This window comes from Bombina bombina, chromosome 1, assembly GCF_027579735.1.
Source record: "Bombina bombina isolate aBomBom1 chromosome 1, aBomBom1.pri, whole genome shotgun sequence".
Taxonomy (NCBI): domain Eukaryota; kingdom Metazoa; phylum Chordata; class Amphibia; order Anura; family Bombinatoridae; genus Bombina; species Bombina bombina.
Genome location: NC_069499.1, coordinates 1,213,554,423 through 1,213,578,027, shown reverse-complemented (window position 1 = coordinate 1,213,578,027; position 23,605 = coordinate 1,213,554,423). Strand labels below are relative to the sequence as shown.

At 40.2% G+C, this 23,605-nt stretch overlaps 1 protein-coding gene across 1 annotated transcript in view; it reads right to left on the bottom strand.

The window, feature by feature from the left end:
* The window catches only part of PLS3 (plastin 3), a 169,238-nt gene extending 160,653 nt beyond the window's left edge, over positions 1-8,585 (bottom strand). The window contains exon 1 of the mRNA XM_053718738.1: positions 8,510-8,585. Coding sequence (XP_053574713.1) covers positions 8,510-8,585 — 76 coding nt within the window. The remainder of the gene's footprint in view (positions 1-8,509) is intronic.
* Between the last annotated feature and the right edge of the window lie 15,020 nt (positions 8,586-23,605).

Below are 23,605 nucleotides of genomic sequence, written 5' to 3'. Positions count from 1 at the left end.
CTCATGGACTCTTGCCAATTACATGAAAGAAAACATAATTTATGTAAGAAATTACCTGATATATTCATTTCTTTCATATTGGCAAGAGTCCATGAGACCCACCCTTTTTATGGTGGTTATGTTTTTTTGTATAAAGCACAATTATATTTCCAGTTCCTATTTTTGATGCTTTTTACTCCTTTTTCTATCACCCCACTACATGACTATTCGTTAAACTGAATTGTGGGTGTGGTGAGGGGTGTATTTATAGGCATTTTGAGATTTTGCCCCTCCTGGTAGGATTGTATATCCCATACGTCACTAGCTCGTGGACTCTTGCCAATATGAAAAAATGAATTTATCAGGTAAGTTCTTACATAAATTATGTTTTTTTGAGGGGGCACAGCATACCATTTTGGTGGACATTTCACCCCAATGCCCCGCCCCCCCCTTTGGAGCCAACCCTTGATAGGTAGGGTTTGAAAAATCTATAATAATCTAAGAAATATATTAATTTTAATAAGATTAATGCATCCAAGCCCAGATCATTTTTTAGATTTCCAACTTGATAAGTCTCTTATTATAGCGTCTTTAATTGGTATAAAATTTAGTGTATAAATAGTATGAATTGTAGGGACAAGGTTTATTCCTAGATATTTTGGCAACGTATGGAACCATGTGAAGGGGGTTTGTTTGTTAACTCTCTCTAAGGTTGTGGAGTCTAATGTAATATTTAGTATTTCAGAATAACACATAATCTGCAAATAGGGAGATAGTGTATAATTGTGGGCCAATTTGGATACCTTTTGTGTTGTTATTCTGAAGAATTCTGCATTGCAAGGGGCTCTATTACAAGCAAACATAATAGGGGATAATGGGTATCCCTTTCTAGTGCCGTTTGTTATCTTAAAGGGTTCTGCCAATATGCCATTCAAGAGAATTTTCAAGCTTAGACTATTGTATAAGGAGAATATACAGTTTTGTGTGATATCTCCAAAACCCCATATTATTTAATATGGCTCTAAGGCAACACGGTCAAAGGCCCTTTGGAAATTCTTACGACACATATTTGGATATTTCTACATTCTGTATTGTTATTTCAGCCATCTTACTAGTACTTTAGACTAAATCGCCACAGATGTTTTGCAGTAATGAGAATATCGGGGATAGAATAAATGTAATATATTTCCATTCAACATAAATAGTTTTACAAGATTCTCTATTGTGTTTTAACCATTTTATTTTATTATGGGAATAAGTTTATTTTATTCTTTAGTGATATGCACTTTATCTATGCAATAGCATATGAATAAGCTGCATTGGCTATAAGTGTATTCTTACTAGTCTTTCTTTGATTATAGTTGTTGAGGTATATGTGAGGTTAATAAAACATAATTTATGCTTACCTGATAAATTTATTTCTCTTGTAGTGTATCCAGTCCACGGATCATCCATTACTTATGGGATATTCTCCTTCCCAACAGGAAGTTGCAAGAGGATCACCCACAGCAGAGCTGCTATATAGCTCCTCCCCCAACTGTCATATCCAGTCATTCGACCGAAAACAAACAGAGAAAGGAGAAACCATAGGGTGCAGTGGTGACTGTAGTTTAATTAAAATTTAGACCTGCCTTAAAAAGGACAGGGCGGGCCGTGGACTGGATACACTACAAGAGAAATAAATTTATCAGGTAAGCATAAATTATGTTTTCTCTTGTTAAGTGTATCCAGTCCACGGATCATCCACTACTTATGGGATACCAATACCAAAGCTAAAGTACACGGATGATGGGAGGGACAAGGCAGGATTAAGCGGAAGGAACCACTGCCTGAAGAACCTTTCTCCCAAAAACAGCCTCCGAAGAAGCAAAAGTATCAAATTTGTAAAATTTGGAAATAGTGTGAAGCGAAGACCAAGTCGCGGCCTTGCAAATCTGTTCAACAGAGACCTCATTTTAAAGGCCCAGGTGGAAGCCACAGCTCTAGTAGAATGAGCTGTAATCCTTTCAGGGGGCTGCTGTCCAGCAGTCTCATAGGCTAGGCGTATTATGCTCCGAAGCCAAAAGGAAAGAGAGGTTGCCGAAGCTTTTTGACCTCTCCTCTGTCCAGAGTAAACGAGAAACAGGGTAGATGTTTGACAAAAATCTTTAGTAGCTTGTAAGTAAAACTTCAAGGCACGGACTACGTCCAGATTATGTAAAAGACGTTCCTTCTATGAAGAAGGATTAGGACACAATGATGGAACAACAATCTCTTGATTGATATTCTTGTTAGAAACCACCTTAGGTAAAAACCCAGGTTTGGTACGCAGGACTACCTTATCTGCATGAAAAATCAGATAAGGAGAATCACATTGTAAGGCAGATAGCTCAAAGACTCTCCGAGCCGAGGAAATAGCCATCAAAAACTTCCCAAGATAAAAGTTTAATATCAATGGAATGAAGGGGTTCAAACAGAACTCCTTGAAGAACGTTAAGAACCAAGTTTAAGCTCCACGGGGGAGCAACAGGTTTAAACACAGGCTTAATTCTAGCCAAATGCCTGGACGTCTGGAACCTCTGCCAGACACTTGTGCAAAAGGACAGAGCAGAAATCTGTCCCTTTAAGGAACTAGCTGATAATCCTTTGTCCAAGCCCTCTTGGAGAAAAGACAATATTCTAGGAATCCTAACCTTACTCCATGAGTAATTCTTGGATTCACACCAACAAAGATATTTACTCCATATCTTGTGGTAGATTTTCCTGGTAACAGGCTTTCGTGCCTGTATTAAAGTATTAATGACTGACTCGGAGAAGCCACACTTTGATAGAATCAAGCATTCAATCTCCATGCAGTCAGTCTCAGAGAAATTAGATTTGGATGATTGAAAGGACCTTGTATCAGAAGGTCCTGTCTTAGAGGCAGAGTCCATGGTGGAAAGGATGACATGTCCACTAGGTCTGCATACCAAGTCCTGTGTGGCCACGCAGGTGCTATCAGAATCACTGATGCTCTCTTCTGTTTGATTTTGGCAATCAGTCGAGGGAGCAGAGGAAACAGTGGAAAAACATAAGCCAGGTTGAAGAACCAAGGCGCTGCTAGAGCATCTATCAGCGTCGCTTCTGGGTCCCTGGACCTGGATCCGTAACAAGGAAGCTTGGCGTTCTGGCGAGACGCCATGAGATCCAACTCTGTTTTGCCCCAACGATGAATCAACTGAGCAAACACCTCCGGATGGAGTTCCCACTCCCCCGGATGGAAAGTCTGACGACTTAGAAAATCCGCCTCCCAGTTCTCCACGCCTGGGATATGGATTGCCGACAGGTGGCAAGAGTGGTACTCTGCCCAGCGAATTATTTTTGAGACTTCTAACATCGCTAGGGAACTACTGGTTCCCCCTTGATGGTTGATGTAAGCCACAGTCGTGATGTTGTCCGACTGAAATCTGATGAACCTCAGAGATGCTAACTGAGGCCAAGCCAGAAGAGCATTGAATATCATTCTTAACTCCAGAATATTTATTGGAAGGAGTTTCTCCTCCTGAGTCCACGATCCCTGTGCCTTCAGGGAATTCCAGACTGCACCCCAACCTAGAAGGCTGGCATCTGTTGTTACAATGGTCCAATCTGGCCTGTGAAAGGTCATATCCTTGGACAGGTGTACCCGAGACAACCACCAGAGAAGAGAATCTCTGGTCTCTTGATCCAGATTTAGCAGAGGGGACAAATCTGTGTAATCCCCATTCCACTGACTCAGCATGCATAATTGCAGAGGTCTGAGATGAAGGCGCGCAAATGGCACTATGTCCATTGCCGCTACCATTAAGCCGATTACCTCCATACACTGAGCTACCGAAGGGCGCAAAATGGAGTGAAGAACACGGCAAGCATTTAGAAGCTTTGATAACCTGGACTCCGTCAGGTAAATTTTCATTTCTACAGAATCTATAAGAGTCCCTAAGAAGGAGACTCTTGTGAGTGGGGATAGAGAACTCTTTTCCTCGTTCACTTTCCACCCGTGCGACCTCAGAAATGCCAGGACTATCTCTGTATGAGACTTGGCAACTTGAAAGCTTGACGCCTGTATCAGGATGTCATCTAGATACGGAGCCACCGCTATGCCTCGCGGTCTTAGAACCGCCAGAAGTGAGCCCAGAACCTTTGTAAAGATTCTCGGGGCTGTAGCCAACCCGAAGGGAAGAGCTACAAATTGGTAATGCCTGTCTAGAAAGGCAAACCTTAGAAACCGATCTTTGTGAATCGGTATGTGAAGGTAGGCATCCTTTAAGTCCACTGTGGTCATGTACTGACCTTCTTGGATCATGGGTAAGATGGTCCGAATAGTTTCCATTTTGAATGATGGAACTCTGAGGAATTTGTTTAAGATCTTTAGATCAAAAATTGGTCTGAAGGTTCCCTCTTTTTTGGGAACCACAAACAGATTCGAATAAAAACCCTGTCCTTGTTCCGTCCACGGAACTGGATGGATCACTCCCGTAACTAGGAGGTCTTGCACACAGCGTAGGAATGCCTCTTTCTTTATCCGATTTGCAGATAGCCTTGAAAGATGAAATCTCCCTTGTGGAGGGGAAGCTTTGAAGTCCAGAAGATATCCCTGAGATATGATCTCCAACGCCCAGGGATCCTGAACATCTCTTGCCCATGCCTGGGCGAAGAGAGAAAGTCTGCCCCCTACTAGATCCGTCGTCGGATAGGGGGCCGTTCCTTCATGCTGTCTTAGAGGCAGCAGCAGGCTTTCTGGCCTGCTTGCCTTTGTTCCAGGACTGGTTAGGTTTCCAGGCCGGCTTAGATTGAGCAAAGGTTCCCTCTTGTTTTGAAGCGGAGGAAGTTGATGCTGCACCTGCCTTGAAATTTCGAAAGGCACGAAAATTAGACTGTTTGGCCTTTGCTTTGGCCCTGTCCTGAGGAAGGGTGTGACCCTTACCTCCAGTAATGTCAGCAATAATTTCCTTCAAACCAGGCCCGAATAAGGTCTGCCCCTTGAAAGGAATGTTGGGTAATTTAGACTTCGAAGTCACGTCAGCTGACCAGGATTTAAGCCATAGCGCCCTACGCGCTTGGATGGCAAATCCGGAATTCTTAGCCGTTAGTTTAGTCAAATGAACAATGGCATCAGAAACAAATGAGTTAGCTAGCTTAAGTGTTCTAAGCTTGTCAATAATTTCAGTCAATGGAGCTGTATGGATGGCCTCTTCCAGGGCCTCAAACCAGAATGCCGCCGCGGCCGTGACAGGCGCAATGCATGCAAGGGGCTGTAAAATAAAACCTTGTTGAATAAACATTTTCTTAAGGTAACCCTCCAATTTTTTATCCATTGGATCTGAAAAAGCACAACTGTCCTCAACCGGGATAGTGGTACGCTTTGCTAAAGTAGAAACTGCTCCCTCCACCTTAGGGACCGTCTGCCATAAGTCCCGTGTAGTGGCGTCTATTGGAAACATTTTTCTAAATATAGGAGGTGGGGAAAAAGGCACACCCGGTTTATCCCACTCCTTGCTAATAATTTCTGTAAGACTTTTAGGTATAGGAAAAACATCATTACACACCGGTACCGCATAGTATTTATCCAGCCTACACAATTTCTCTGGTACTGCAACTGTGTTACAGTCATTCAGAGCAGCTAATTCCTCCCCAAGCAACACACGGAGGTTCTCAAGCTTAAATTTAAAATTAGAAATCTCTGAATCAGGTTTCCCCGAATCAGAGATGTCACCCACAGACTGAAGCTCTCCGTCCTCATGATCTGCATATATGCGCGCTCTGTATTTCTCCAAACCCCAGAGCAATCGCGCTTGCCTCTTAATTCAGGCAACCTGTATAATACCTCTGACAGGGTATTATTCATGATTGCAGCCATGTCCTGCAAGGTAATCGCTATGGGCGTCCCTGATGTTATTGGCGCCATATTAGCGTGAATCCCCTGAGCGGGAGGCGAAGGGTCTGACACGTGGGGAGAGTTAGTCGGCATAACTTCCCCCTCATCAGAATCTTCTGGTGATATTTCTTTTATAGTTAAAGACTGATCTTTACTGTTTAAGGTGAAATCAATACATTTAGTACACATTCTCCTATGGGGCTCCACTATGGCTTTCAAACATAATGAACAAGTAGTTTCCTCTGTGTCAGACATGTTTAAACAGACTAGCAATGAGACTAGCAAGCTTGGAAAACACTTTAAACAAGTTTACAAGCAATATAAAAAACGTTACTGCACCTTTAAGAAACACAAATTTTGTCAAAATTTGAAATAACAGTGAAAAAAGGCAGTTACATACACTGTAAAAATTTCGTTAGTGTAACAAGTTAGCAGAGCATTGCACCCACTTGCAAATGGATGATTAACCCCTTAATACCCAAAACAGAATAATAACAGACAAAAACTTTTTTTTTTTTTTCTTTTTCAAACAGTCACAACAACTGCCACAGCTCTACTGTGGCTTTTTACCTCCCTCAAAAACGACTTTGAAGCCTTTTGAGCCACCCAGAGATGTCCTGGATCATGCAGGAAGAAGCTGGATGTCTGTCAGTATTTTTAGCTGCACAGAAAAGCAGTAAAAAAGGGCCCTCCCACTCATATTACAACAGTGGAAAGCCTAAGGAAACTGTTTCTAGGCCAAATTCAAGCCAGCCATGTGGAAAAAAACTAGGCCCCAATAAGTTTTATCACCAAACACATATAAAAACGATTAAACATGCCAGCAAACGTTTTATATTACATTTTTATAAGAGTATGCATCTCTATTAATAAGCCTGATACCAGTAGCTCTCACTGCATTTAAGGCTTTACTTGCATTAGTTCGGTATCAGCAGCATTTTCTAGCAAATTCCATCCCTAGAAAAATATTAACTGCACATACCTTATTGCAGGAAAACCTGCACGCCATTCCCTCTCTGAAGTTACCTCACTCCTCAGAATATGCGAGAACAGCCATGGATCTTAGTTACTTCTGCTAAGATCATAGAAAACGCAGGCAGATTCTTCTTCTAAATATTGCCTGAGATAAACAGTACACTCCGGCACCATTTAAAAATAACAAACTTTTGATTGAAGAATAAACTAAGTATAAAACACCACACTCCTCTTACGACCTCCATCTTGGTTGAGGCGTGCAAGAGAATGACTGGATATGACAGTTAGGGGAGGAGCTATATAGCAGCTCTGCTGTGGGTGATCCTCTTGCAACTTCCTGTTGGGAAGGAGAATATCCCATAAGTAATGGATGATCCGTGGACTGGATACACTTAACAAGAGAAATATATATTTTAATCATATATTTCAAGATGAATAAATCTGTATCTTTGATCAGATATTTTCACTGATCAGTAGAAAATAACTCATTGCATTCAGAAGAACTAATTTCAAACAGGTTTAGTTCTCCCCCATTTCTTCAATTGCACAGGAAACATTCCTGACTAAAATGAGAACAAAGGATTATTTCTGGGAGATCTCACACACTCAATATGCTAAATTATGCAATATGTGGGACGTACTAAACGGTCCTTGAAGGACCGGGTCATGGAACATCTTAGGTCCATAGAGGACCCTGACTCAAGAACGCCCATTGCCAAACATTTTAGAAATTTTCACAATTCTGACAAATCTCTGTTGAAAGTACAGGGCATAGACTTTATCCCTAGACATCCCCGGGGTGGAGATAGGGAAAAGAAACTGGATGAAAGGGAGGTCTTTTGGATTCTACATTTATAAACTAGGGTACCTACGGGTTTGAATTCCAGAATGGATGTAAATATGTTTGTTCAACGTTGACCAATCGACTATAATGCATTGTTATGGGAAAAAAAGTGTCCTTATATATATAATACTATTTAAATTAATGTATTATAAACTTTTTTGTTATTTACATTACAGTGAGGATTAGGTCTTGATGTCCAATTTAATTATATACCTACATTTATACTTGAGTTTATTTCATTTCTTGTTTTATAGCATTAATATTACAATATCTCATTGTTGTATGCAAAAAGAAAAACAACAGTATATATGGTCATTATTAAATTGTGACACTGTGAACCAAATACATGTTACAGTGTATATACATATGCACATATTTCTGTAATAGGTACCACATAGAGAGGCTATATAGACTAGAATTTTTTGTTTGTGACAGGAACTTCAGGGGTTAATGAAATGTGTTTTGATTGATGTTATGTCATTGGACAGAAATCTGTATATTAAGAGCACCTACACCACCTGTTCTCTATCAGTGAACAAGTGCCCCAGAGGCATGAAACGCGTATGATGTCACAGGAGGTGTTGTTCCCCCTGTTCCAGTTCATTTATTGTTTTTACCATGTTGCTGTATGAGGATCTTGCTTTTACTTGTTAATAAATAAAGACTGGCTTTTTACCTATCCCTGGTGTGCCGAGGAGTTTCCTTGTTCCTCTCTATGTGCAGCGTCTGGACAGAGACGTAATCCCTACGTGCACCCGCAGTGGCCGAGGAGCAGGACACGTGGTAACGCAGAAGAACGCCGTGAGAAAGAGTTGATTGGAGCATCCTACCCTTACCTGTTGTGTTCCTGTGTCGTTCTCTGTTCCGGGTAAGTGGCTCATCAACCGATGCTTGTGATAGCATTTTACGCATATTGATAGTGTTTTCTCACGAGCATATTACATAGCGTTACCTGAAGATTGCTCTTTTCACATGTCTGGGCCTAATGGAGTGGTAGATCAGCCTTTCAACTTCAATTTCCTACATCACGATACTGGTGACTGGTAAATAGTATACATTAGCCTCTTTACTGTGGAACTGTAACTTTAAGATATATCTCTTCTGGATATCTGGATACCCCAGTATGTATATGTATCCATGGACTATCTAATACCAACAACGACTTAATGGAGTACATTGTGGATAGTCTGTACAGCTACAATACTACTATTATGATGGACTGTGCAATATAGACTATACTAAACCAATTCTCTCCCTTTTTTTTCCTTAAATTTCCACTTTATCATGGACAACGGGTTGTTGCTTAAAGGCACATCAACACGCTTGGAGTTTTTTTGCTAGATGTATAAATTACAGTCTTACATCTTAATTATATGCATGGTTGACAGCACAAATGAAACATTGGTAACCATTTGAGAGTTTTGTTTATGACATTTTGTGTTTTTTATCTACTAATTTTCTTGGTGATAATATTTGGATATCGTTATTTATCTAATAACAAGTGTGTTTAGGCTCCTGTTTCGCTGGTGCTCATCAATTAATCTTTTTATCAAGTGTTCCATGACGGATAGATATCAATTAACGTATAGGGTTAATTATCCTTCTTAAGCAGATTGATTTCAATACATGTGTTTGTTAGTATTTAATATAGTTATTAGATTTATCAACTATTGTGGTATAAATTGGATATGTGACATAAAATTTGATTAACTTACAAGTATGAGATAGTAGGTGCCTATTTATATTATCTATCAATTTTGGTGCTAGTTTTAATTGACTGGGCACTTTTAAATAAATATATACCAGCAAAAATTTATTGAACAACCACTGCACTTCTAGCCATAGTACAACAGATATGAATTGTTGTTTCTATAAATATCTTTCAATACCACAGTGGTGACTATTGTGGTTCAATATAGACGTTATATATCTACTTTAAGTGTTATTTTTGTTTATATCTATACATATATCATGGAAGCACAAGAAGCACAAGGTTTTGTTTTTGAGGATCTTACACAAACACTAGATCCCTCAGCAGACACATTGCAGTCTTGGTTAGACGATGTCCAACATGATCTTGAGAGTTTATTTGTACAAATGGATAGTTTAAGAAAGACAGACATTAGACTAGAATTGGACATCAAGACCTTCCTTATCTATCAACAGAGAGAACATATCCCTAGGGGGCTTAGGATTAAAAAGTTTCCATCATTCCATGTAACATGTTCAAAGTTTATAGAGGAATGGAATACAGCTCTTTCCACGTGTTCACAAACACTAATGACAATTTTGATTAATTATAAAAAACAACAGAGGCTGACACTGATTAAACAAATGCAAGACTTACAAATTGAACTAAAACAGGTACAAACAGACCCTGAATTCGGTCTCTATGATACTCAATTTAAAGAAAATATGCAGAAATTTCGGAGAGAATTATGGGAATTTAAGGCACAAAAAAATTAACAGAGATAAAATGGACTATGATACTTAAAATGTTTATTCATGGTCCCATATAGGATCAGTCTCTGTTAGCAACAATAAGAGCAGAAAACTCAGATACAAAAAATCAAAACAGAATAAAAAGGTAACCTTTAGTGATACAGAGTACGATTACGATACATCAGACAGTGATTCCGCAGGATACACACATGATACTTCAGAACAGTTATCAGCACTCAGTACACCTATTGTTCCCCAACTAGCATTGTCAAAAAACGGACCAGGCCCACCTCACTCAATCTTAAAACCTTTACATCCAAAAGAACACGTAGAGGGGGCCAAAATAGATACCGTCGTAGACACAGAAAAAACAAAACGATATCCACAGAGAGTAAGGAGGAAACAAACACACAGATATCTGCAAAAGAAGTGATTAACTTATCAAATTATAACCTTAGTTATGAGGAAGAGAGGGTATTGTCACGAGGACTTAGTTTCTCTCCGTCCTGTCATTTCAATCTGTTTCAGACCATTTTGGATTTAAACAAATTTGTGAGATTGCTCACTCTTAAGAAACATTTTCTAAAAGATGAGTCTGAGACAGAGTTATTGTCGGACGGGGAGAACAATGTTTCTCATAAACAACCTATCAACGACTCAGAGTGATTTAACATTTCAAGACAAATGCTGTATACAGGACATGGAAGATTTACAATTTTTAGATACTGATGGTATTAGACATGGTCCGTCTGTCCAAGATATAAATATATCTAGACTAAAAAATAAAAGTACCTTTTATCCAGTACAAACGAGAGGTAATTCGTTGGATATTTTTCAACAAACCATTGAAAACCAACTCATTAAACTTGACAGTGATTTAAAAAATCCTCCCTCCACTACCACAGACAGTACCAAACATTCTAATAAAAATTTCACTGTATCTGATAATAAAGCATTAAAACAATTAACTTCAAACAAAAATCTTGTATTTCGAGAGTCCGATAAGGGTGGAAACTTGGTAGTCCTGAATAGGCAAGATTATGTCCTGGAAGCCTCTCGCCAATTATCAGATCGCAATACATATTGTACTTTGGCCACCAATCCTACGGCAGCATACAAGGGTTTATTGAGGGAGATAGTGAAATACGGCATGGACAATGGTATTATTTCGGCCAATATGTCAGAATATCTGATTCCTGAGTGGCCGGTAACTGCCGTATTTCACTATTTCCCCAAAATACATAAAGATCCCCTAAATCCTCCAGGGCGCCCCATTGTAGCGGGGATAGGGTCCCTTAACGAACCACTGTCTGAATTGGTGGACATATATTTGCAGCCCCTAGTTCTAGCACTACCAAGTTATATTCAAGACACCACATCTTTTATCAGACAAATACAAGAGATTTCATGGAAATCTAGTTACACTCTTATGTCCATGGACGTTTCTTCATTATATACGTTAATACCTCATGATAAAGGTTTGGATGCATTAGAGTTTTTTCTAAGATATAGATCCAACTATGATGAGGCAACGATATCTTTTTTGTTGCAAGCTACCGAATACTTGCTGACTCACAACTTTTTTCTTTTCGAAGGACGTTTCTATCTCCAAAGATGTGGAACGGCCATGGGCGCCAAGTTTGCGCCATCTTACGCCAACCTATTTTTAGGTTGGTGGGAGCTCTTCCACATCTTTGGAGATACAAACCCCTTCAGGCAATCTATTATTTACTATGGTCGCTACATAGACGACCTGGTATTTATCTGGGATGGAGACAACGAATCTATTCACTCTTTTCACCAATATGTGTCAAACAATAGGTTAAACCTCATTTTCACAATAGAATCCAGTGCAGATTCTTTAAACTTTTTGGATGTGACCATTAGACCAATAGATGAAGAGATTCAGGTTGAACTATACCGTAAGCCCACGTCAGGTAATAGTATCCTCAAATATGACTCTTGTCATCCATCACATCTCCTTGCCTCCATCCCCAAAAGCCAACTCATTCGGGTGAAACGGAACTGCACTGATCCGAAAACCTATGAAGAGCATGCTGCAGACACAGTGAAGCGATTAAAATCACGAGGCTATCCAAAAAATATTTTGACACAAGCAAAAATTGAAGTAGACAAGGTCCCTAGGTCAGAACTTCTGACTTATAAAAAAGACAGAAGGGGTACAAAGGAGAGTAATGAGAAAACTTTTACTTCTGTACCAATTTTTGCTACACCATACAGTATGGAGTATGGAAAGATCTGTAAAATAATTAAAAAGAGTCTTCCAATCCTAGAGAGTGACGAAAAACTAAATCGAGTCCTGGAGGGAGGTTGCAAATTTGTGTCACGTAAAGCTAAGACTCTGAGAAACATTTTATCGCCCTCTATGCTGCCCAGAGTCGTAAATGACACATGGTTACAAAAACGCAAGGGGTGTTACAAATGTAATGCCTCACGATGCAAAACATGCTCTCATCTAGTTCAGGGTAACACCTGCAGATCAGAAGCATTAGGCAAGACAAGTGATATAAGATATTTTATAAACTGTAATAGTACACACGTAATTTATCTATTGACTTGTCAGGGATGTAATATTCAATATGTGGGACGTACTAAACGGTCCTTGAAGGACCGGGTCATGGAACATCTTAGGTCCATAGAGGACCCTGACTCAAGAACGCCCATTGCCAAACATTTTAGAAATTTTCACAATTCTGACAAATCTCTGTTGAAAGTACAGGGCATAGACTTTATCCCTAGACATCCCCGTGGTGGAGATAGGGAAAAGAAACTGGATAAAAAGGGAGGTCTTTTGGATTCTACATTTAAAAACTAGGGTACCTACGGGTTTGAATTCCAGAATGGATGTAAATATGTTTGTTCAAAGTTGACCAATCGACTATAATGCATTGTTATGGGAAAAAAAGTGTCCTTATATATATAATACTATTTAAATTAATGTATTATAAACTTTTTTGTTATTTACATTACAGTGAGGATTAGGTCTTGATGTCCAATTTAATTATATACCTACATTTATACTTGAGTTTATTTCATTTCTTGTTTTATAGCATTAATATTACAATATCTCATTGTTGTATGCAAAAAGAAAAACAACAGTATATATGGTCATTATTAAATTGTGACACTGTGAACCAAATACATGTTACAGTGTATATACATATGCACATATTTCTGTAATAGGTACCACATAGAGAGGCTATATAGACTAGAATTTTTTGTTTGTGACAGGAACTTCAGGGGTTGATGAAATGTGTTTTGATTGATGTTATGTCATTGGACAGAAATCTGTATATTAAGAGCACCTACACCACCTGTTCTCTATCAGTGAACAAGTGCCCCAGAGGCATGAAACGCGTATGATGTCACAGGAGGTGTTGTTCCCCCTGTTCCAGTTCATTTATTGTTTTTACCATGTTGCTGTATGAGGATCTTGCTTTTACTTGTTAATAAATAAAGACTGGCTTTTTACCTATCCCTGGTGTGCCGAGGAGTTTCCTTGTTCCTCTCTATGCAATTGTATAATTTAGCAAGGAACTGGAAACTAACACAGTTTCAGGATACAGGCCCATATATGGGTTTCCTCCAAGGAAGATGTTGATCCGTCTGAAGAGATGTGAAAAATGCAGGCATTTTTCAAAAGGGACTGGTAATTAGCACAGATTTGTTTGATTGGCTCATACTGTGTGATTACTAACCCTGGAATATAACAGATGTGGTGATTAAGATAACACAGAGAAAACACAGACAAATGCTAAGGTGTGACTCTGAACATACATCACACAGTGAAGACACATGGCTTACATTATGATTTCAAAAAAACTATATATAGTTTAGTGGATATGAGATTATATATATATATATATATATATATATATATATATATATATATATATATATATATATATATATATATATATATATATATATATATTGAAAGCATTGAATATCTTAACCTCTGTGTTATTAAATAAATATTTGTGGACCTGGAAAGAAATAATTAACGACACTTATTACTTTATTTCAGATGGAGTGCCTGCGTGAGGTGAAATAAGTCATATCATATGAATGTGCAATAAATGTTTATAAAGTTTTAAATACATCTTTTAAAATATAGTGAGATGAAGATATGGAAGTTACTTTGATGTGATATGAATATGAAATATACATTTTTTTTGTTAGGCTAAATGAAATATAAATTATTTTAATATAATGTTAGATGTATTTGATGTTTCATATCGAAATGATCAGAAAATTCATTAAGATATAACTTGTCCAAAACAAATATTGTGAATAGTTGTTGCAGTAAATTATGATAAAATGAATAACCATTTCATAGAAATACTGATTTAAGTGTAAAATGTTTAGAAATAGTATTGAATGTATTGCTATGTCTGATTGTAATGATGCCACCTAAGGGCCAATACCGGTAGGACAGTTAAGGGAATTACTGTTCAAAAACAGAATTTATGCTTACCTGATAAATTACTTTCTCCAACGGTGTGTCCGGTCCACGGCGTCATCCTTACTTGTGGGAATATCTCTTCCCCAACAGGAAATGGCAAAGAGTCCCAGCAAAGCTGGCCATATAGTCCCTCCTAGGCTCCGCCCACCCCAGTCATTCGACCGACGGACAGGAGGAAGAATATAGGAGAAACCATATGGTACCGTGGTGACTGTAGTTAGAGAAAATAATTCATCAGACCTGATTAAAAAACCAGGGCGGGCCGTGGACCGGACACACCGTTGGAGAAAGTAATTTATCAGGTAAGCATAAATTCTGTTTTCTCCAACATTGGTGTGTCCGGTCCACGGCGTCATCCTTACTTGTGGGAACCAATACCAAAGCTTTAGGACACGGATGAAGGGAGGGAGCAAATCAGGTTACCTAAACGGAAGGCACCACGGCTTGCAAAACCTTTCTCCCAAAAATAGCCTCCGAAGAAGCAAAAGTATCAAATTTGTAAAATTTGGCAAAAGTGTGCAGTGAAGACCAAGTCGCTGCCTTACATATCTGATCAACAGAAGCCTCGTTCTTGAAGGCCCATGCGGAAGCCACAGCCCTAGTGGAGTGAGCTGTGATTCTTTCAGGAGGCTGCCGTCCGGCAGTCTCGTAAGCCAATCTGATGATGCTTTTAAGCCAAAAGGAAAGAGAGGTAGAAGTCGCTTTTTGACCTCTCCTTTTACCAGAATAGACGACAAACAGAGAAGATGTTTGTCTGAAATCTTTTGTAGCTTCTAAATAGAATTTTAGAGCACGGACTACGTCCAAATTGTGTAACAAACGTTCCTTCTTTGAAACTGGATTCGGACACAAAGAAGGTACAACTATCTCCTGGTTAATATTTTTGTTAGAAACAACCTTTGGAAGGAAACCAGGCTTAGTACGCAAAACCACCTCATCTGCATGGAACACCAGATAGGGCGGAGTACACTGCAGAGCAGATATATCTTTTCCATATTTTATGGTAAATCTTTCTAGTTACCGATTTTCTGGCCTGAACCAGAGTATCAATCACCGAATCTGAAAACCCACGCTTTGATAGAATCAAGCATTCAATCTCCAAGCCGTCAGCTGGAGGGAGACCAGATTTGGATGTTCGAATGGACCCTGAACAAGGTGGTCCTGTCTCAAAGGTAGATTCCATGGTGGAACCGATTACATATTCACCAGGTCTGCATACCAAGTCCTGCGTGGCCACGCAGGAGCTATCAAGATCACTGAGACCCTCTCCTGTTTGATCCTGGCTACCAGCCTGGGAATGAGAGGAAACGGTGGGAACACATAAGCTAGGTTGAAGGTCCAAGGCGCTACTAGTGCATCCACTAGAGTCGCCTTGGGATCCCTGGATCTGGACCCGTAGCAAGGAACCTTGAAGTTCTGACGAGACGCCATCAGATCCATGTCTGGAATGCCCCATAATTGAGTCAACTGGGCAAAAATCTCCGGGTGGAGTTCCCACTCCCCCGGATGGAATGTCTGACGACTCAGATAATCCGCTTCCCAGTTTTCCACACCTGGTATGTGGATCGCAGATAGATGGCAGGAGTGATTCTCCGCCCATTGTATTACTTTGGTTACTTCTTTTATCGCCAGGGAACTCCTTGTTCCCCCCTGATGATTGATATACGCAACAGTCATGTTGTCTGATTGGAATCTTATGAATCTGGCCTTTGCAAGCTGAGGCCAAGCCCTGAGAGCATTGAATATCGCTCTTAGTTCCAGAATGTTTATCGGGAGAAGAGACTCTTCCCGAGACCATAGTCCCTGAGCTTTCAGGGATTCCCAGACCGCACCCCAGCCCACTAGACTGGCGTCGGTCGTGACAATGACCCACTCTGGTCTGCGGAAGCTCATTCCCTGGGATAGGTGGTCAAGGGACATCCACCAACGGAGTGAATCTCTGGTCTTCTGATCTACTTGAATCACTGGAGACAAGTCTGTATAGTCCCCATTCCACTGTTTCAGCATGCACAGTTGTAATGGTCTTAGATGAATTCGCGCAAAAGGAACTATGTCCATTGCTGCAACCATCAACCCTACTACTTCCATGCACTGAGCTATGGAAGGACGTGGAACAGAATGAAGAACTTGACAAGCGCTTAGAAGTTTTGACTTTCTGACATCTGTCAGAAAGATCCTCATTTCTAAGGAATCTATTATTGTTCCCAGGAAGGGAACTCTTGTTGACGGAGACAGAGAACTTTTTTCTATGTTCACCTTCCATCCGTGAGATCTGAGAAAGGCCAGAACGATGTCTGTATGAGCCTTTGCTTTTGAAAGGGACGACGCTTGTATTAGAATGTCGTCCAAGTATGGTACTACTGCAATGCCCCTCGGTCTTAGAACCGCTAGAAGGGACCCGAGTACCTTTGTGAAAATCCTTGGAGCAGTGGCTAATCCGAATGGGAGGGCCACAAACTGGTAATGTTTGTCCAGAAAGGCGAACCTTAGGAACTGATGATGTTCTTTGTGGATAGGAATATGTAGGTACGCATCCTTTAGATCCACGGTAGTCATAAATTGACTTTCCTGGATAGTGGGTAGAATCGTTCGAATGGTTTCCATTTTGAACAATGGTACCCTGAGAAATTTGTTTAGGATCTTTAAATCCAGAATTGGTCTGAAGGTTCCCTCTTTTTTGGGAACTACGAACAGATTTGAGTAAAATCCCATTCCTTGTTCCGTCATTGGAACTGGGTGTATCACTCCCATCTTTAGCAGGTCTTCTACACAATGTAAGAACGCCTGTCTCTTTATTTGGTTTGAGGATAAGTGAGACATGTGGAACCGTCCCCTTGGGGGTAGTTCCTTGAATTCTAGAAGATAACCCTGAGAAACTATTTCTAGCGTCCAGGGATCCTGAACATCTCTTGCCCAAGCCTGAGCAAAGAGAGAGAGTCTGCCCCCCACTAGATCCGGTCCCGGATCGGGGGCTACTCCTTCATGCTGTTTTGTTAGCGGTAGCAGGCTTCTTGGTCTGCTTACCCTTGTTCCAGCCTTGCATCGGTTTCCAGGCTGGTTTGGACTGTGAGGCATTACCCTCTTGCTTAGAGGATGGAGAATTAGAGGCCGGTCCGTTCCTGAAATTACGAAAGGAACGAAAATTAGACTTATTCTTGGCCTTGAAAGGCCTATCTTGTGGAAGGGCGTGGCCCTTTCCCCCAGTGATGTCTGAGATAATCTCTTTCAATTCTGGTCCAAAGAGAGTTTTACCCTTGAAGGGGATGTTAAGCAATTTTGTCTTGGATGATACATCCGCTGACCAAGACTTTAGCCAAAGCGCTCTGCGCGCCACAATTGCAAACCCTGAATTTTTCGCCGCTAATCTAGCTAATTGCAAAGCGGCATCTAAAATAAAAGAGTTAGCCAACTTATGTGCGTGAACTCTGTCCATAACCTCCTCATATGGAGTCTCTCTACTGAGCGACTTTTCTAGTTCCTCGAACCAGAACCACACTGCTGTAGTGACAGGAACAATGCACGAAATGGGTTGTAGAAGGTAACCTTGCTGTACAAAAATCTTTTTAAGCAAACCTTCCAATTTTTTATCCATAGGATCTTTGAAAGCACAACTATCTTCGATAGGAATAGTAGTGCGCTTGTTTAGAGTAGAAACTGCCCCCTCGACCTTAGGGACTGTCTGCCATAAGTCCTTTCTGGGGTCGACCATAGGAAATAATTTCTTAAATATAGGAGGGGGAACAAAAAGGTATGCCGGGCTTCTCCCACTCCTTATTCACTATGTCCGCCACCCGCTTGGGTATAGGAAAAGCGTCGGGGTGCACCGGAACCTCTAGGAACTTGTCCATCTTGCATAATTTTTCTGGAATGACCAAGTTGTCACAATCATCCAGAGTAGATAACACCTCCTTAAGCAGTGCGCGGAGATGTTCTAATTTAAATTTAAATGTCACAACATCAGGTTCAGCCTGTTGAGAAATTTTTTCTGAATCTGAAATTTCCCCATCTGACAAAACCTCCCTCATGGCCCCTTCAGATTGGTGTGAGGGTATGACAGAACAATTATCATTAGCGCCCTCCTGCTCTTCAGTGTTTAAAACAGAGCAATCGCGCTTTCTCTGATAAGTAGGCATTTTGGATAAAATATTTGCTATGGAGTTATCCATTACAGCCGTCAATTGTTGCATGGTAATAAGCATTGGCGCGCTAGAAGTACTAGGGGCCTCCTGCGTGGGCAAAACTGGCGTAGACACAGAAGGAGATGATGTAGAACCATGTCTACTCCCTTCACTTGAGGAATCATCTTGGGCAATTTCATTATTTGTGGCAGTACTGTCCTTACTTTGTTTGGACGCTATGGCACAATCACACAATTTTGAAGGGGGAGACACATTGGCTTTCATACATATAGAACATAGCTTATCTGAAGGCACAGACATGTTAAACAGGCTTAAACTTGTCAATAAAGCACAAAAACCGTTTTAAAACAAAACCGTTACTGTCTCTTTAAATTTTAAACAGAGCAGACTTTATTACTGAATATGTGAAAATATATGAAGGAATTGTTCAAAATTTACCAAAATTTCACCACAGTGTCTTAAAGCATTAAAAGTATTGCACACCAATTTTCAGAGCTTTAACCCTTAAAATAACGAAACCGGAGCCGGTTACAGATTTAACCCCTATACAGTCCCAGCTACAGCCTTTGCTGTGACTTTACCAAGCCCAGAGAGGAATACGATACCAAATGACGCCTTCTAGGAACTTTTCCAACTACTCTCAGGTCCTCACACATGCATCTGCATGTCTTGCACTCAAAAACAACTGCGCAGTAATGGCGCGAAAATGAGGCTCAGCCTACAACTGGGAAGGCCCTTCCTGACTGGAAAAGGTGTCTAACATAGTGCCTGACGTTAAAAAACGTTCCCCAAGTTTATAAGTGTGAATTATCAGCATAAACATGTATAAAATGTCCAAATAAAGCAATCGATTTAGCCCATAAAAGTGTCTACCAGTTTTATAGCCCATATTAAGCCCTTTATTCTGTTTGAGACTAAGAAAATGGCTTACCGGTCCCCATGAGGGGAAATGACAGCCTTCCAGCATTACACAGTCTTGTTAGAAATATGGCTAGTCATACCTTAAGCAGAAAAGTCTGCTAACTGTTTCCCCCAACTGAAGTTACTTCATCTCAACAGTCCTATGTGGTAACAGCAATCGATTTTAGTTACTGTCTGCTAAAATCATCTTCCTCTCACAAACAGAAATCTTCATCTTTTTCTGTTTCAGAGTAAATAGTACATACCAGCACTATTTTAAAATAACAAACTCTTGATAGTAGAATAAAAAAACTACAACTAAACACCACATACTCTTTTTTTTTTTTTTTTTTTTTCAAAAGCTTTATTGAACATAAAATTACTGCGTACAACGCAGAATTAAAACAGTTACATATGCAACAATGTGGTTACAATGATTCCATATACATAAAACAGTGTTTCGACATATATGAGTTGTAGATATATTTACCGTTCAATAGGCAAATTTAGATTGCATAGGTAAGTTATTTAAACTAGGTAAGAAAAAAGAAAAAAGGAAACAATTCAATTAAGTGAATGAGAAAATACAATGAACAATTCAAATGGATGTATAAATGTATATTCATATGTACGTGATTCCTGCAGAAACGTAAATTGTTGTGTCAGTGATTATCGGGCTCTTAAAATGACCTTCTGCTCAAGTCAAAGTAATAGGAGAAGGCATCTGGCTTGTCAGCTAAGGGTAGTCAGTGAATATGCATTTAAGAAGTGGATGTTCGGGTGGTGGTTTTGGGTGTGGGGGTCGTCTGATTAAGATATTCCTCCCACAAAAAATATATCGAGTCATAGTCGGCTACTTGTTTGTTACGAGTAAAGCGATATTTTTCTAGTTGAAGAGATTGGGTGGTTGTTTCTCTCCAGACCTGGATAGATGGAAGTGTATTGCATTTCCAGTTTTTGGGAATTAGTCGTTTTGCTGAGTTTGTCATGATGGTCAGAAGGGCTAGTCGGAGTTTGCAAGTTATTTTGGTAAATTTATTAAAGATGAAAAACCAGATGTCGAGCCTGAGACTTAGAGATAGAACTTTTTCGAATTCGACTCTGATAGCTTCCCAATATGTTTGGGCTGTTGGGCACGTCCACCAGATGTGTGTGGGAGTGCCAACGTTGTGGCAACCTCTCCAACACTCCGGTGAGTGTGTAGGGAAAATGGTGTGAAGTCGGTGAGGTGTATAGTACCATCTATATAGTAACTTAACATTCATTTCCATTACATAAATGGATGAGGAGGATTTTGTCATGCAAGAGAAGATTTTTTGCCATTCCTTAGGGGTTTGTGTAGTGCCTATCTCTGTTTCCCACTTTTGCGTGTACGAGGGGAGAGATGTGCTGCTCGGTTGCGTAAGTAATTGGTATGTAAAAAGATAGAAAGCCCCTGTGTAGGGTGTCATAGATGCAGCTGCTTTCGTTACCCGTATGGGGGCGAAAAAGTAATAGCTTATGTGGATGTTTGACAAGGAAGTCTGTTAGTTGTTGGTATTTAAACCATTCTATATGTATTTTGTCCAGGATGGGGGCCAGTTCGGTTAAGGGTTTGATTTTCCCATTTTGGATGACTGTAAGGCAGGGAGAGGAGTTTATAATGTGAGGTGTTTGAGATGTTTGTGTGGGGAATGGTATTGGAGAATCTGGATTTTCACAAAGGGGTGTTAGTGGGGAGGGTACAGTTGAGATATGGTTATGTTGTTTTATGGAAGTATCCCATAGTTTTAAAGTTTCTCTAGTGATTATTGGTAGATATGTAGGTAAGTTTCTTTTGGAGGGATGTAGCCAGCATTTGCTGCCAAGATGTGAAGTATTCGGTAACGAGTGCTCTAGAAGAACCCATTCTTTGTGAACTGAATGTCTGCACCAATGTATTATTCTGGTGTAGAAGCTAGCCAGTCTATATTGGGTAAGGTTTGGGATCCCAAGGCCGCCCAGTTCTTTGGAGCGATAAAGGGTGGCAGTAGCTATCCGAGGTCTTTTGTGTTGCCATATATAGGAGATGAAGGATTTTTGAAGATTGTGTATCACAGATTTGGGGATTGGGATCGGTAGTGTTTGGAAGAGGTATAGTAATTTGGGGAGAAGAATCATTTTGACTGAATTAATTCTGCCTAGCCATGAGAGTGGTTTATTGTTCCAGGAGCGCAGTATATTTTGGATTGAATCGGCTATGGCTTTATAATTGGTGTCCAGTGTGACTTGCGTGTGGTGGGAGATATATACACCGAGGTATTTTATAGCGCGTGGTTGTATGCGAAAGTGAGCGAGTGCTTGTATGGCAGTGATTTCCTCCGTCTGTAGTCCAAGTGGGAGCAATTCTGACTTGGTAATATTTATTTTGAAGTTTGAAAAATTGCCGTATTGGTGTATTGTTTGAATGAGGGGGGGAAGTGAGTTTTGAGGTCGTGTTAGTGTGAGAAAGAGGTCATCAGCATATAAGGTAGCTTTATATTCCTGGTGAGCAATTTTGAACCCCTGTATGTCCGTGTTGTGTCTAATATGTGATGCTAGGACCTCCATTGCAAGGATAAATAATATAGGGGAGAGGGGGCATCCCTGTCTTGTTCCGTTTGTGATTGAAAATGGTTGGGACAAGGTATTGTTCAACTTTATTTTGGCTTGGGGACTGTTATAAAGGGAGAATATTTTTCCAGTGAAGGTCGAGTCGAAGCCAAATTGGGAAAGTGTCTCCTTCAGAAATTGCCAGTTTAGCCTATCAAAGGCTTTCTCCGCGTCCATAGAGATGAACGCGGAGGGGATATGGTTGTGAACTGCATGTTCCATTAGTAATAGAATTTTGGTCGTATTATCTTTAGCTTCTCTAAGAGGAGTGAAACCTGCCTGATTAATATGTACAATTGTTGGGAGTATTAGGTTGATGCGGGTGGCTAATATTTTAGCGTAAAGTTTGATATCTATGTTAAGGAGGGAGATTGGGCGAAAGTTAGCGGGCATTGTAGGGGGTTTACCTGGTTTTGGGATCACTACTACTTGCGCTTCTAGCATGGATTGGGGGAACGGGTTAGTGTCCATTACTTCGTTGAATAATTGAGTGAGATAAGGGGATAGTTGAGAAGAGAAGGTGTGGTAGTACTTTCCAGTGAAACCGTCTGGCCCTGGGCTTTTCCCATTGTTAAGTGATTTTATGGCCGTGGTGAGTTCAATTTGGGTAATGGGTTTGTTAAGGGTGTTAAGTTGATCAGTTGTTATAGTGGGTAGATGTGCGCTGGAAATATAAGAGATCAGAGCTGGGGTAGGGCCTTGAGAGGGTGCATTTCTTTGAATATTATATAAGGTGGAATAGTAGTCATGAAAGGATTGTAGAATTTCTTTAGTAGTTTTTAGGGTGTGGGGACAATTAGGTGTTTGTAATTCGTTAATATAAGATTTCAATCTTTTTTTTCAAGGCTCTTGCTAATAACTTGCCTGACCTATTGCTTTCATAATAAAACATGCTGTTAGTTTTTGCGCGAAGTGTCTGGTATTCTATTTGTAGGAAACCGTCTAATGCTTGTTTAGCATTTTGTAAGTCAGTCAGTATATCAGGGTTTGTAGGGGATTGTTTGTGGGCCAGATCCAGTCGGGCAAAGGTGTTTGATAGCTCATTATATTGCTGTCGATGTAATTTTTGGAAATGAGCCTTTAATTTAATTAATTCGCCCCTGAGCACGCACTTGTGTGCTTCCCATATTGTATATTTGTTGGCCGTTGAGGGGATATTCAATCTAAAATATTCTTCAATGGTGCTAGTAAGTTTCTTAATTGTGTCTGGATTGTTAAGAAGGGAGTTGTCTAGTTTCCACGTATATGATGTTAGTGGGGTGTTTGTCCATGATATGGTTAGTTTTACCGCTGAATGGTCTGACCATGATGTGGGGGAAATAACGCATCTGTTGACTAAGGCTAGGGCAGGTTGA